Here is a 13,364-nt window from a genome sequence, read left to right on the forward strand (position 1 = left end):
GAGTTTATCCCACGTCCGGTTGGGATAAATCATGATATAACTAATCCCGAGATTAGTTATCCTGGAATTATAATATTTCTTATTCCCTATGGGAGGGTGGGATAACTAATTCCGTGATAATTAATCATAGGATAGCTTGTTTTCCAACCAAACGACCCCTTAATATGCAAAGTCCATTGTGAACAAGTAAAAGTAAACGAAGTAATAAAATGGACTTTTCCTTTAGAGTACGTTTGAAAAGCCACCCGATAATTAAAATTGGTTGTAATTACTAGGATAGTCATTACATAGTCTAGTAATTACACAACATAGTAATTACGACGACTTGTTTGTTTGTCATAACGTAATTACAGTGTAGTTACAAGTATTCTGTTTGTACATCTGTAATTACACAGTTAAATTAAAATTTAAATAAAGTACTTATCAAATTATAAAAGGTAATATAATAATATATGCTTATGAATAATTTTTTATAAGTATAAATGATATTAGATTTGGTATTTAAGATGCATATTTTTTCTTGAGTATACATTAATGAGTAATCATATATTTATAACTAATATTATAAAAATAATTGGTATATATTTTTTAAATTAATAATATTTAGTTTAATTAATTATAAAAACTAAAAACTTACGTTTTGTAAGAGAATCGTGGAATGCATTTTTGATAAAATAAATTAATATTTGTAAATATAATGTCATAACATTATTCAAATGTTTGACAAAACTAATCTATCAATTCTAACTGAAAAATGAACAACATGCAATGTGAAACAACAAGCAAATACTATTAAAACAAGTAAATTTGAACCATAAATATAACACAATTGCAAAAATTTGAAAAAAAATTTATTTAACAGATGTTAAATTCCAACATAATAGAATAAGTTCCAATACAACTTATGATTAAGAAACATAATAAGTTTATAACCTCATTCACAAACAAAATTCTAATGACATAACATTGTAGGTCGTGGATGTAAATAATTTGAAATGTGGCGATGCATTGTATCCTTTTTGTAAATGTTACAAAAAGAAATAAATTTAATTGGATAAATAGTTAAAATAGGTAATACTAATGCAAACCTGTCCTTGTATATCGAGTACCACACTATAGTGGACCTCGTAATCTGCGTCAAATGAGATGCTATCTAAAAGGGTATAGCGTCAGGTATTTTGGTTATATATGGGTGTGTCAGCTTTTTCAGTATAGTGCCACAATACTTGGCGCTATACATTAACAGCACAGTTAACGTTAATGTATAGCGCCAAGTATTGTGGCACTATCATCTTTTTTTTTCCCACCTATTTATATATTTTGAGTCCAAAAGAATCACAATTAGGTTGCGGACTTGTATAATTATACCCCATACATCCAAGTCTAATTGACAATGGCTTTGCAAACACGGTCTTAATTTACAACTCATCATGCATTGTTAATTGGCACGCAGTTCAAAGCTACAAAAATTAGTCAGCAGTCAGCAGACTCAGCACTGACGTAACAATGGGCATGGATATAGTTATGGGTCACTGGGCATGACCAGTTAAACACTTTCCCGGCAAACTTCCCCAATTCGCCGATCTAAAAAAATCCTCGTCCTCTCCAATTCCGATCTCAATGGAACCCAAAAACAGAGATTTCTTAATCCATCTAGAAGCTTACCTCTCCAAACGTGACGGCGTTGACAAATTACTCAAAATCTCCCGTTACGCTTCCAAAATCATCATCGCCTCCTCCGTTATCCCCGAATCCCTTCCGTTATCTCAACGCCTCAAATCCTTTGAATCAAGCGTCGGTGTTAGCCGTAAAGCGTTTCGCTTAGGAAAATTCGTACAAGACGTGAACGCACTCCGTTCAGCTAATATCAGTTCAAAAGAAGAATTAATTCTCTCGATTTTAGCTTACGGAGGCGAAGGATTGTACTATTTTGTTGAGCAATTTGTTTGGTTAGGTAAAGCAGGGTTAATTGATAAAAAGAATTTGAGTAATTTACAGAAGATTAGTGCTTGGTGTGAGTTTATTGGGTATATTGGAAGTGTGAGTTTGAAGGTTAAGGAGTTAAAGCAGATTAGAGAAGATGAGGCGTGTTTGGTTTCGACTATTGAGGTTTCGATAATTAGGGGAATTGGGTATAATGAAGAAGAGGAAAAATTAAGGAAATTGAGAATGAAGAAGTTAATGAAGAGGTTATCAGTAATTCAGGATTTTGCTGATGGATTAATGGCTCTGGCTGATATTAGAGATGGTAAAGGGTTGTTTTCTGGGCCGCTGTTGTTGTCATCAGCTGGGCTTTTGTCAGCTCTCATTAGCACACATAAGAATTGGATTTCGTGCTGATTTTCAATGGATGGATTCGGAGGTATGATTTGTGGCTCCATTAACTGGAAATTCATGTTGTTTTAGGATTAGTTCGAAATAAAGATTCGTTTTTTTAAAAAGAAATGTGATATGTTTCCCTCTAATTAAGAAGGGAATTTGGAGGTATACAAGAGATGTCATGTTATTTCATTGCAGATAGAAATTCTCTGAATACAAGAGATGTGATGTCCCAAAGAAAACTAAATACTTTGTTATTCATGATGATTTTCTTGGATAATGAAAGCTTCTGGCATTTGATAGTTCTTTAAGTTTTTCTATTTCCGCTGCTAGCTACTTCTTGTACTTAGTTTGGCAAGTTTGCTTATACTGTTGTTTACACTAGCACAATCTGGATTTTCAGCTGAGTTATGCCCTTTTTTTTTGGTTAAAAATGTTGGTTCTAGGGGAATTTTGTCTGTGCGAATTGAAGTCACGATGTAGTTAAAATTTCATCCTCTGCGTTAGAAGATTTATGGAATTTAATCATTGAGAGCATTTGCTACTACTTGAGCTGTCCTTCTTGCTCTTAAAGTGTAGAGTTTGTGCTTGATATACCTTTTTCCCAGTTCAAATTAGTTATTCTCTAAGGTTTCTAAAAATATATGTATGTGCATATATTGGTTCTGATCTTGTTTTTTGGACTACCAAGTTTCAGTTGTATCCTACTTCATCAAAAGATTTCAGTTATATCCTGAAATCAAAGCTTGGCCAAAGAAATCAAAAACAATAAACAAAAATAAGACAAAAGAAACTCCAAAGGATGAAGAAGAGAAGAATAACTATTGGTAGGGTATACCTATAAAAAAAGGTCCTGAAGGATGAATTATTAAGCAGTGGAATGAAATAGGCCTTGGTGGAGCAGAATGGATATAAAGGAGTCATAATCCCCCCTACTTGTTTGATTTGACTGCATAGTTGCATACTTGTTTATTTTTGTGGAGAAGTTTGTTTAAAACAGAAATGGTTTTTTGTTGTTGTAGTTTCATTTGAACTTAGTGTTTCCAATAAGCTTATTTTGAAAAATTATCTCAGGACCTCTTTCAACCAAAACCAATTTCTGAATTTTCTCTAATGTGTAATTTTGACGATATGAGTTGAGCTTAAAGAAAGAAGTGAGGATTTATATCGCCGACCCCAGCTTTGTTTGTGACTGAGGCGTAGTTGTTGTTGTCATCGTCTCTAATGTGTAATTCAACAACAACAACAATATACCCAGTATAGTCCCACAAGTGGGGTCTGGGGAGTGTACGCAAACTTTACCCCTGCCTTTAAAAGTTAGAGAGGTTGTTTCCGGTAGACCCTCGGCTCAGAGGGGAAAAAAGGAAGGGGCAACAACAAGCAAACCAATCTGACAACCAAAGCGTAAATACAAAACTAACACTAAGTAATACAAACAAAAAACCGAAACAAGACAGCAATAAGAAAAAGCAGGAAAAAGAAGAACCCGAAGGACGGTAAGAGAACTAATGTGTAATTCATGACGTGAAAGTATCTTTAGAATTTCTCATGTATTTGGAAAAAGCTTCCACTAACAAATTGGAGATGCTTCTTGTTTCTTACGTTTTTTGACCCTGCAAGCATATTAACTATCATATCAACTATCAAGTATAGGTAGAATCTTTCGATCCTACACCAGCTGCCAGCTGTTTGTGATATTTGATGAGTCTTAGAGAAGCCTGATTAGCTCCATATGATGGATGCTGGTAAAATCTCAAATTGCCCTTTTAAAGCTAAATTTAGAGTATCAAATGATGCGGGAACTTTAACAAATAAGGAATGTCAAAAGGGGTTGCAACCGCAACTGTTGGCAATCTTTGAATGTGCAACTTTCAGTCTTGATTTATCACTTGAAACATATATACTGTTTTCCTTTGTTCATTACATAGCATTGAATTAACTGTTTCAATTTTTGTATTCATAATGTGATTTGATCTGAGATCACAATTTAATTACTGCATTTTTTTTTAACCTTGGAAGCAATAGAACAGAGGAGACCATATTGTGTGAGCCTGAAAATTTAGGCGACGCGCCAAGTTGATTACTTGATCTGCAGAAGATGTGTTGACGTTTACGGAGAAGCTCTTTCTTCTCTATTAAGGCCTATACTCAAAGATTTGGGTCTGATTTGATTACTGTATTAGCAATTTAGCAGTAAAATAAGATGATATCTTTTCTGGTTTGTGTTGCTACGACACTAGTTAGCAAAATGATCTTCTTTAGGGGTTAATTTTAGGGAAATTACCAGGTATGTCCATTTATAAGTAGCTCATTACAAAAATTGGCCAATTGATAAAATATTACTAATATTAGCCAAATTAGCCAATTAGCTATTTGTAGCAAAAAAATATCAAATTTTTGCTTTGTTTTTAGTGGGTGTTATTAGAATAGATAGGGCACAACTTAAGGAGCTTGAATCTCAGTTTTGGGATGATTTGGTGAAGTTTTGAGGTGGTTTGAATTGAAAATTCGAAGTAAAAGCTGAACATGAAAAAAATGATATGTGTATCACACTGTGTATCATTTGTGTATCACATATGTATCATATTTGTATCAATTGTGTATCATATGTATATTCTTGTATACCTGTGTGTGAGATACATGCGTGATACATGTTTGATACATGTGTCGCAGAAGACTTTTTTGAACTCGATTTAATTACGAATTTTGATACAAAACCAGTCCAAATCACCTCCAATCTTCCTCAAATTTTGTATATTGACTTATCTATATATTTTTAATGAATTTCAACTATACCCATTGAAAAAATTTCTTTTTTGTTTAGATTTTTGGAATATTGTATAGATTTTTAGATTTCATCACCTTATTTGCTACCCCGTCCACGAAATTTCCTTTCCGTCTTGTATCTAATGTTGCTAATCACGCTTAAAAATATGGAAGGTGATTTTTGCATGTGATTCTTTGATAGAAAGAACCCTATTATTTGGTTTTTCAATTTTTGTTGGCTAGTTTTGATAAGTCTATGACTAATGGCTAGAGGTTGGTAAGTTGAGATTTATATGGGACATTTGTGTAAGTTTCCCTTAATTTTATGGATATGCACTTAACTTTTTCTTTAATGCACCAAAGCCGCTGATTTATCTGTTTAACGAAAAAGTCACTCATACTTTGCTCAAGTATTACAGGAAGTCATTCTTTGTCGAGAATCATTTGATAAACATTCGTGATTGAAAGCATTAGTCATTCACGGCACGTCATTTTATTTTGTGCCTCACACAACTTGATACTAGTTGTGTAATACTTCTTTTTTGTCTCACAATATTGTGGACTCAAAAGTATAAGATATGGGTCCATGAATTTGCGGAATAAAAAGAAGCCTCAAACAACTAATGACCATAAAACTTTTCCATTAGTGACTAGTGAGCATCTATCTGTATTTCGTTGGACATGAATATGATTGGACAGACTATTTCTAAGAATTTTAATATTGTAAATGCAAAATAATTTATGATAGTGGCCTTGAATGGAGAGAATATCTCAGAGAATTTTAATAATATAATTAGAGCATAGCATCTACAGGTCCACTTTCTCCACTGGTATTGTAAGTAGCAAAAGATAAGACTGCAACATATGTAAAGCAGCTAAGTGGGATACTACCGTTACGTAAAATAAAATAGAGTAAAGAGTAGTGCAAAATAAGTTGTCATATGTTTACTGATCGATGCGTATATTCGTACGGCTTAATTATGGTTGTAGTATTCATTTGGGTTTATGTCCTGCAATCAACAGTTATAGAAGACAAAATTAAAAAAAAAAAAAAAAAAAAGGACTTGGAAAGAATAAAGTTATCGATCGAACAATTAATGGCTTCTATATCTCAAGTTGGGATCAATAAAACAATTGGAAAGAATAAGTTATCAGTCAATTCATCAATTAAATATCACTTTTATCCGTTAACAAAACACTTACTGTTATCTTTTACGTCTTAATTTACTGTTTCCATTCTGTTATATGTTCTTAACTAAGTTTCATTGAATCCTCTAGATGTCTTTTCGGGTAATTTTTTTTTGGGCAATCGTTGAAGAGATTGAGCTGAACTCATATGCAGCCTCTGAAGTATAGCTTGAGCTATTTGAGGTGCAATTATCTGTGAAGTTGAACCTAAGCTCGTGAAATTGAGCTGGTAAAATTTGAACTTTGTGAGCTGGAGCTAGGGATGGCAATGGGGCGGGGCGGGGCGGGTGCGGGACCGGGGGAGGGGGGTTTGTTTGATGCGGGGCGGGGTTTTACTCCTATGCGGGTGCGGGGCCGGTTTACTCTTATGCGGGTGCGGGCGGGGCGGGTTAAAATAATTTTAAAAATTTTAAAGCGGGGCGAGGCGGGTTACGGGTTTAATGCGGATTCAATGCGAGGCAACTTTAAATTTTATCTTTTTTTTGGAAACAAAGCAGTCATTTTTTGTGAAAACTATACGAAATTTTAGTTATGTTTAACACATGCACAAATCCAGGTTGCAGACTTTGCATAATTGTTGGCACAGAGTCAGAGCTCAGACAAATTAATCACAAGCCTTACTTGGTTATGCATAATAATGTTTCACTCTCTTTATGTAATCATGATTATACACGCTAAGAAAATCTTGAACAAGTTCCAGTCAATTCTGAAATTTTTTTATCCTTAACTCACAGTTATTAAACCTGCTGCTAATTAAAGAAAAGATTGTCCATGTCTTGTAGTCCTCTAAATTATTTGCTTTTATGAAGTATATATCTAAACAGAGTAACCACCGGTAATGTGGGGCGGGGCGGGGCAGGTTGAAAACTGAAAAAAGATAACTATGCGGGGCGGGTTAAATTTTTTGTGCGTTTTGCCAAACCCGCACCTGCCCCGCCCAATTGCCATCCCTAACTGGAGCAATGTTAGTGATCTCCAACATAAAGTTAATAATGTAGTGTTATTCAATATAATGGAGCTGATTTCTCGGACTTTGAGCCGATTTAATTTCTTGAAGCTGATTTTATAGGGTAAAATCGATTCATATTAAATATTCGCATAATAGAGCGACACGTGGAACCGAAAACAGACGAAGGTTGAGACAGGTGGAAACCAAGACCGGGGCAACAGTTTCGGTTGGCACCAGGAAGCTCCCGAAGGGAATATTGCTAATAAAGACAAATGAATGTCAACATTCAATGAAGAATATTCTGCACTATTAAATACACAATTAGTTATAGAGAATTATGGCATTCATTGCCTGCTATTACACATTCTTCAATGGCTCCCATAATTATCATTTAAGAAGGGTTTGATCCTATGACCTTATTCCCTAGGTGCAACTATTTGTAATGGGATGAATTTTCTAATAAACATATGCTATACATTATTCTAAGTTCAATAACACTATATTTCTTATTCATTGATATTATCGTTATTGCCTTCGGAAGCTCTGCTCCCGGAACCAAGTTATCTGTTCTCTTATCTCGATTTTAACGCTAAGACTTGCACTTTATTTTAATTTATTTATTATTTGGGGATCAAATCAATTTGTACCACGTTACAAATTCAACTGTACCGTTTTACAAGTTAATACTGATATCTTCAACGAAGAATTAAAATAAGCTATGCGTACGTTTTACAACTCTAGTGTGGTCGTAATTAAGTTTTGAGTTCAATTTATATACACTAAAAATGTAAAAAAATAAATTAGACAATCATGTTATATTTTCTGTTGTAATAGGTAATATGTTTTTTATTTTTAAGATTACAAATTTCACCTTTTATAATGTGTTACATGAAATTATCTTTTATCTTTTGAATAACCAGTATTGTATCAAAAAAAGGAAAAAGGGCCTAAACTGCCCCTGTACCCTTCGCCCATGTGCACAATTACCCTCCGTTAAATATTTGGCTCGTCTGTGTCCATGCTGTTACCGAATCGTGGTATTATTGCCCTTCTAGGCTAACATGGCCTTAGTTTAGCCTCATGCCACCATTAATAACTCTTAATTAATGTGAACCAATTCTTACCCCCTCCCCCATCCCCTCCCCCCCCCCCCCATTTTTTATCGATCTCCCAATTCTTATCGACCCCCACCCTTTTTTATCAATCTCCCAATTCTTACCAACCCCCACCCTTTTTTATCGATGTCTATCACCTCTTTCCTTTCTTACCAAACCCCTCTTTCCTTTCTCAACTCAATTTTCCTGGCCATCTCATAAACTTTGAAATAAGTTTAGGTTTAGGGTAATTTTTTTGTCATCTTTAACATCTTTACCCGTAAAAAGAATATCTGAGTGTTCTAGTCTCTCAGCTGGGGTTGAGAAGAAATTTTTACTATTAAAATGCTGCTAGCTATTTTATTGCTTGGACTCCGTTGAATGTTGGGAGATGATTTTCATAAAAGTCAAAAGTTTACACAATAAACTATCATTTTCACACGATTATTGTATCAGAAATAAATATTAAAAAAAGAACAAGATCTTTCAGAACCCTAAACCCGACGCAGAATAAAGGGGTTTAAAAATTAAAAATGGAATTATAAAATCTGCTAACCTTGATGTTGTAATTGAATCCTAGACATCAATTTTCAACCAATCTCCTCCTCACGATTATGCCCATCAGTTAAAACCCTAGTTAAAGTATAATAAAGGGGAAAGTGAAAAGTAGGTATATAAGAATGGGGTCGGGTAAAAAAGTGGAGGGTTAGTAAAAAAGGAAAAAATTAATTAGGTCATTTAATTAAGACATGTGGCACAATATGCAAAGCAAAAAAACTAAATTTGTATTAGGCTAAATTAACGTCCCGTTGGTCTAGAGGGGCAATGATACCACGATTGGGTAACGGCAGGGACACAGATGGGCCAAATATTTAACGGAAGATAATTGTGCATCTGGCCAAAGTGTACAGGGATAATTTTAGGCCCTTTTCCGTAAAAAAAATTACACCGTGAATGTACATTAGTTAAACTCATTAATTTTCTTGTATGTGGAAAGTACGTACCCTCCAAAGTCCCAAGGCCTTTCCTTTTCCGAGAAAGGGAAGCATCAACTTTAGGCCATCTCCAACCTTACCCCCATTCCCGGGGCAATTTTTGGGGTAATTTAGCTCCAACCCTCCCTTATTTTTTGTCCCCAAAATGGGGGATGAATAGTGTTCCCTCAAATATGGGGGTACACTATTCATCTCCCTCATTACTATTCATCACTTTTTTATTATTATTTTATTATTTAATCTTTTAATTTATCTCTTTATATCTACCTAGTTATGTTTATGTGATGTCTTTATAATATTAATTTTACATCTTAACTTTGGTGTATGATTTAATCTTGTCTCTTGTCAGGACACCTAACATTGATGACCCATTATTACACGAGCAACACATTGTTTATGTGCTAACAGCCTAATCTTGATTTAGGCCGCCTAACACGAGTGATTTAGGCTGTGATGGGTGGAAGATTGAAATATTTTTCGCTCTTATATATAGTCTACAAAGTAGAAATATCATATCATATGTGTATCTAAATATCTAATTTAATTTTGAATACCGAATGATTAAACAAATCGCACAACACTATCAGAAAAAAGAAGATAATATTCTGATCATCAAAATTCTGAAGAATAACTTCACACTGACTTCTCTATATAAAGCACATATCATTTCCAGTTACCATACCATATTCTCTTTTCATTGTTTTGGAGTTTCATTTGTTCCTTTAATGGACAAATCTGCAACAATGGCCACTGCTGAACAGAAGGAGAAGCCGCACTTTGCGTTTCTCCCAAGCCCTGGCATGGGACACATCATCCCACTCTTTGAGTTCGCTAAACGCCTAGTCATCAACCACGGCTTCCACGTCAGCTTCTTCGTCATCACTACCGGAGCTTCCGCCGCACAAAATGAACTTTTCCTATCAGATAACCTCCCCGCCGGTTTCCACGCCGTCGAAATCCCGCCGGTGGAAAACATCTCTTCATTTTTCACCGACGATATGAGAGTTGTCACCCGCCTCTCTATTATAGTCCGCGAATCACTCAAACAATACCTCTCCTCACTTCTAATAAAACACCGCCCTAAAGCTTTGATTATCGATTTGTTCTGTACGGACGCTTTTGAGATTTGCAAAGAGGTTTCAATTCCTGTTCACTCTTTCTTCACTGCCTCTACTCTTTTGATGGCTTTCTCTTTGTATCTCCCGACGCTAGACCGGGAAGTCAACGGCGAGTTCGTTGACCTTCCTCAACATATTCAAACTCCTGGATGCAATCCAATATGCCCTCACGACCTCCTAGACCAGGTACATTGAGATTCATATCGGAAAATAATTAAAAATTTAACGAATATTAAATGAATTTTATACAAGGTGCACAATTTTATTACGCTGTTACTACAGTTTAACTGACTACAACATTTTTTTTTATTTTGGTTTTCCACCCAGTGTCCATACCTGTATTGGAGCCCGACGATATCCGGATTTACATCGTGTAAGGCTTCATCCCAACCAAGGATTTTTTCATGTCTAGGGCTCGCACCCGGTCTACAACATGTTGCTACTATATGTATACTATATTTTTAAGGTTTATCTCATTATTAGGATTTTTTAATGGGAGCCTTGGCATAACTGGTAAAGTTGTTGCCATGTGACCAGGAGGTCACCGGTTCAAGCAGTAGTAATAGCCTCTTGCAAAAATGCAGGGTAAGACTACCTACAATAGACCCTTGTGGTCCGGCCCTTTCTTGAACCCCGTGTATAGCGAGAGCTTAGTACATCGGATTATCCTTTTATCTCACCATAAATCTAATGAAAAGTTATCCGTTGTTGTAGATTAACTTAATTAATATTCGTTGGTGTAAAAATACTTACGTCATTAGTCTATGAAAACTTAATATGAGCTCATAATTTCAAATGTATGATGAATTTAATGAATAAAAATTAAAGGACATTATTAACTTGATTAAAATTTAAATTTTGAATTTGTCTCCACAGGTGAAAGACAGGAAAAACGATGAGTACAAATGGTATTTACTTCACGTCAGCAGATTACCATTGGCCGCCGGAATATTTGTCAACAGTTGGGATGATCTTGAACCAGTGACCCTTCAAGCTCTTAAAGAAAATTCATTTTTCCAAAATATACCAATTCCGCCTATTCATACTATAGGGCCATTGATCAAACAAGATGAAGTCATTACAGAAAAGGATGCTGAGATTTTGGCGTGGTTGGATAATCAGCCGCCTGATTCTGTTCTCTTTGTGGTGTTTGGTAGTGGCGGCACCTTGACAAGTGAACAACTTACTGAGTTAGCTTGGGGTCTTGAAATGAGTCACCAAAGGTTATTATATCATTTTAATATTAGAAAATAGAGTTTAAATTGAGTATAAATATATTATCATATCTATTTTACTTGTTGCAGTAAGCTATCTTTTTAAAAAATTATAAATCAGTGTTCACTAAATAAATAGGGAGGAAGTAAAATGAAAATGGCCGAAAAAATAATTTCCCTCATGAGATTTGAGATTTTATGTTTTCCGGGCGGGTTAGTGATTGGGTCGGATAAGTTAGAAAATCGGGTATTTTCGAGGGTATTTTTGAATCGATAGATGGAGATCTTTTATATATTTAGCCATGGCCAATAGTTCAAGGACAGTTTTGGCTATTTCTCATTTATTTAATTGAATTAGACCAAAAACAAAATGATACTAGAGTTAACTTTTTTTTTTTTTGCAATTCAAGTTGACCTTTAGTTATAAGAGCATAAAAGAGTCAAAAGATAACATTGGAGTCATTTTTGGACCGATAGGTGGACGAAGGATATATTTGAGTCCGTATATATTTAGCCCTTGACCAATAATTTACGGGGTAGTGTTGGCCTTTTCCGTTTATACAATTTTATTACCCTACTACATTTTTAATTATCTCAGGAAAAAATATATCCATCCTAAGAATTTGTTTTTCATTTCTTTCTTTGCTTTCAACAGGTTCATCTTGGTGGCCCGTAAGCCAAGTGATGCAAGTGCCTCGGCAGCATTTTTCAACGTGGGTAGTGACGAAGATGATCCATTGATGTACTTGCCAGAAGGATTTGCGAAGAAAACAGAGGGAAGGGGTTTGGTAGTGCCTTCTTGGGCCCCACAAGTAGCAATTCTGAATCACCCATCTACCGGAGCATTTCTTTCGCATTGTGGATGGAATTCGACTTTAGAGAGCGTAGTCCACGGTGTGCCAATGATTGCATGGCCCCTTTACGCGGAGCAGAGGATGAACGCCACCTTTTTGACGGAGGAGGTCGGTGTGACAATAAAATTTCCGGTAGTTCCCGGCGAAGAGCTGATAAGCCGAAAAGAGATTGAAAAGATGGTGAGAATTGTAATGGAAGGGGAGAAAGGCATGGCTATGAGACGTAGAGCACAAGAGCTCAAAGAAAGTGCGAAAATTGCACTTAACAATGGGGGCTCCTCTGATGATTCGCTTTGTCGTGTTGTTCAGTTTTGGAAATCTGATCAGTCATTGTGTAGCTGAAAAAAAGACTTGTGCGAAATTATCTTGACTGTTTTGGTACTTCTACGTGTTTTGAATAGTCAATCAAATGAATAAAATCTATGATGCTTCCTTTAAATAGATGGCGTGACGGCTGACGTACTCCCTCCGTCTCAAATTATCTATCGTGATTTCTAAAAATAATTGTCTCAAATTATTTGTCATTTTGAGAAGTTCAAGAGTAAACTAATTGTTTTTTTCATACACTTAATATTTATTGTTCTTGAAGACTACAAATACCTTAATGATGAGTAAGTATTAAATGAAGATAGATTATATTTTAAGATCCAAATAAGGATAAATTAGTCAAAAATTATTCCTATTAATTATTTTATTAAGGGACGTGTAAAAAAGAACAGATAATTTGTGACAGATGGAATACAAGTTTAGGAGGCAATTAAGTCATACTGTCATGACAAAAATGTTCATAATTTCTAGGTACAACTTTATTTTCAAGTGATAACATATGTGTATAGGTCAAAATCTATCTTAAGAATATTTAAAACC

At 35.0% G+C, this 13,364-nt stretch overlaps 2 protein-coding genes across 2 annotated transcripts; both read left to right on the plus strand.

Annotated features, from left to right (window-relative positions):
- Positions 1-1,429: 1,429 nt before the first annotated feature.
- Positions 1,430-2,706, plus strand: LOC109210085 (peroxisomal membrane protein 11A). The gene has a single exon (XM_019373459.1). It carries the CDS (start codon positions 1,621-1,623, stop codon positions 2,338-2,340), a length of 720 nt encoding a protein of 239 aa, XP_019229004.1. The 5' UTR covers positions 1,430-1,620; the 3' UTR covers positions 2,341-2,706.
- A 7,135-nt stretch (positions 2,707-9,841) lies between these two features.
- Positions 9,842-12,938, plus strand: LOC109210086 (hydroquinone glucosyltransferase-like). The gene is made up of 3 exons (XM_019373460.1): positions 9,842-10,615; positions 11,306-11,652; positions 12,299-12,938. Exons 1-3 carry the CDS (start codon positions 9,869-9,871, stop codon positions 12,837-12,839), a joined length of 1,635 nt encoding a protein of 544 aa, XP_019229005.1. The 5' UTR covers positions 9,842-9,868; the 3' UTR covers positions 12,840-12,938.
- Positions 12,939-13,364: the final 426 nt, after the last annotated feature.

The sequence above is a fragment of the Nicotiana attenuata genome, unplaced genomic scaffold (assembly GCF_001879085.1).
Source record: "Nicotiana attenuata strain UT unplaced genomic scaffold, NIATTr2, whole genome shotgun sequence".
NCBI classification, from domain to species: Eukaryota; Viridiplantae; Streptophyta; class Magnoliopsida; order Solanales; family Solanaceae; genus Nicotiana; species Nicotiana attenuata.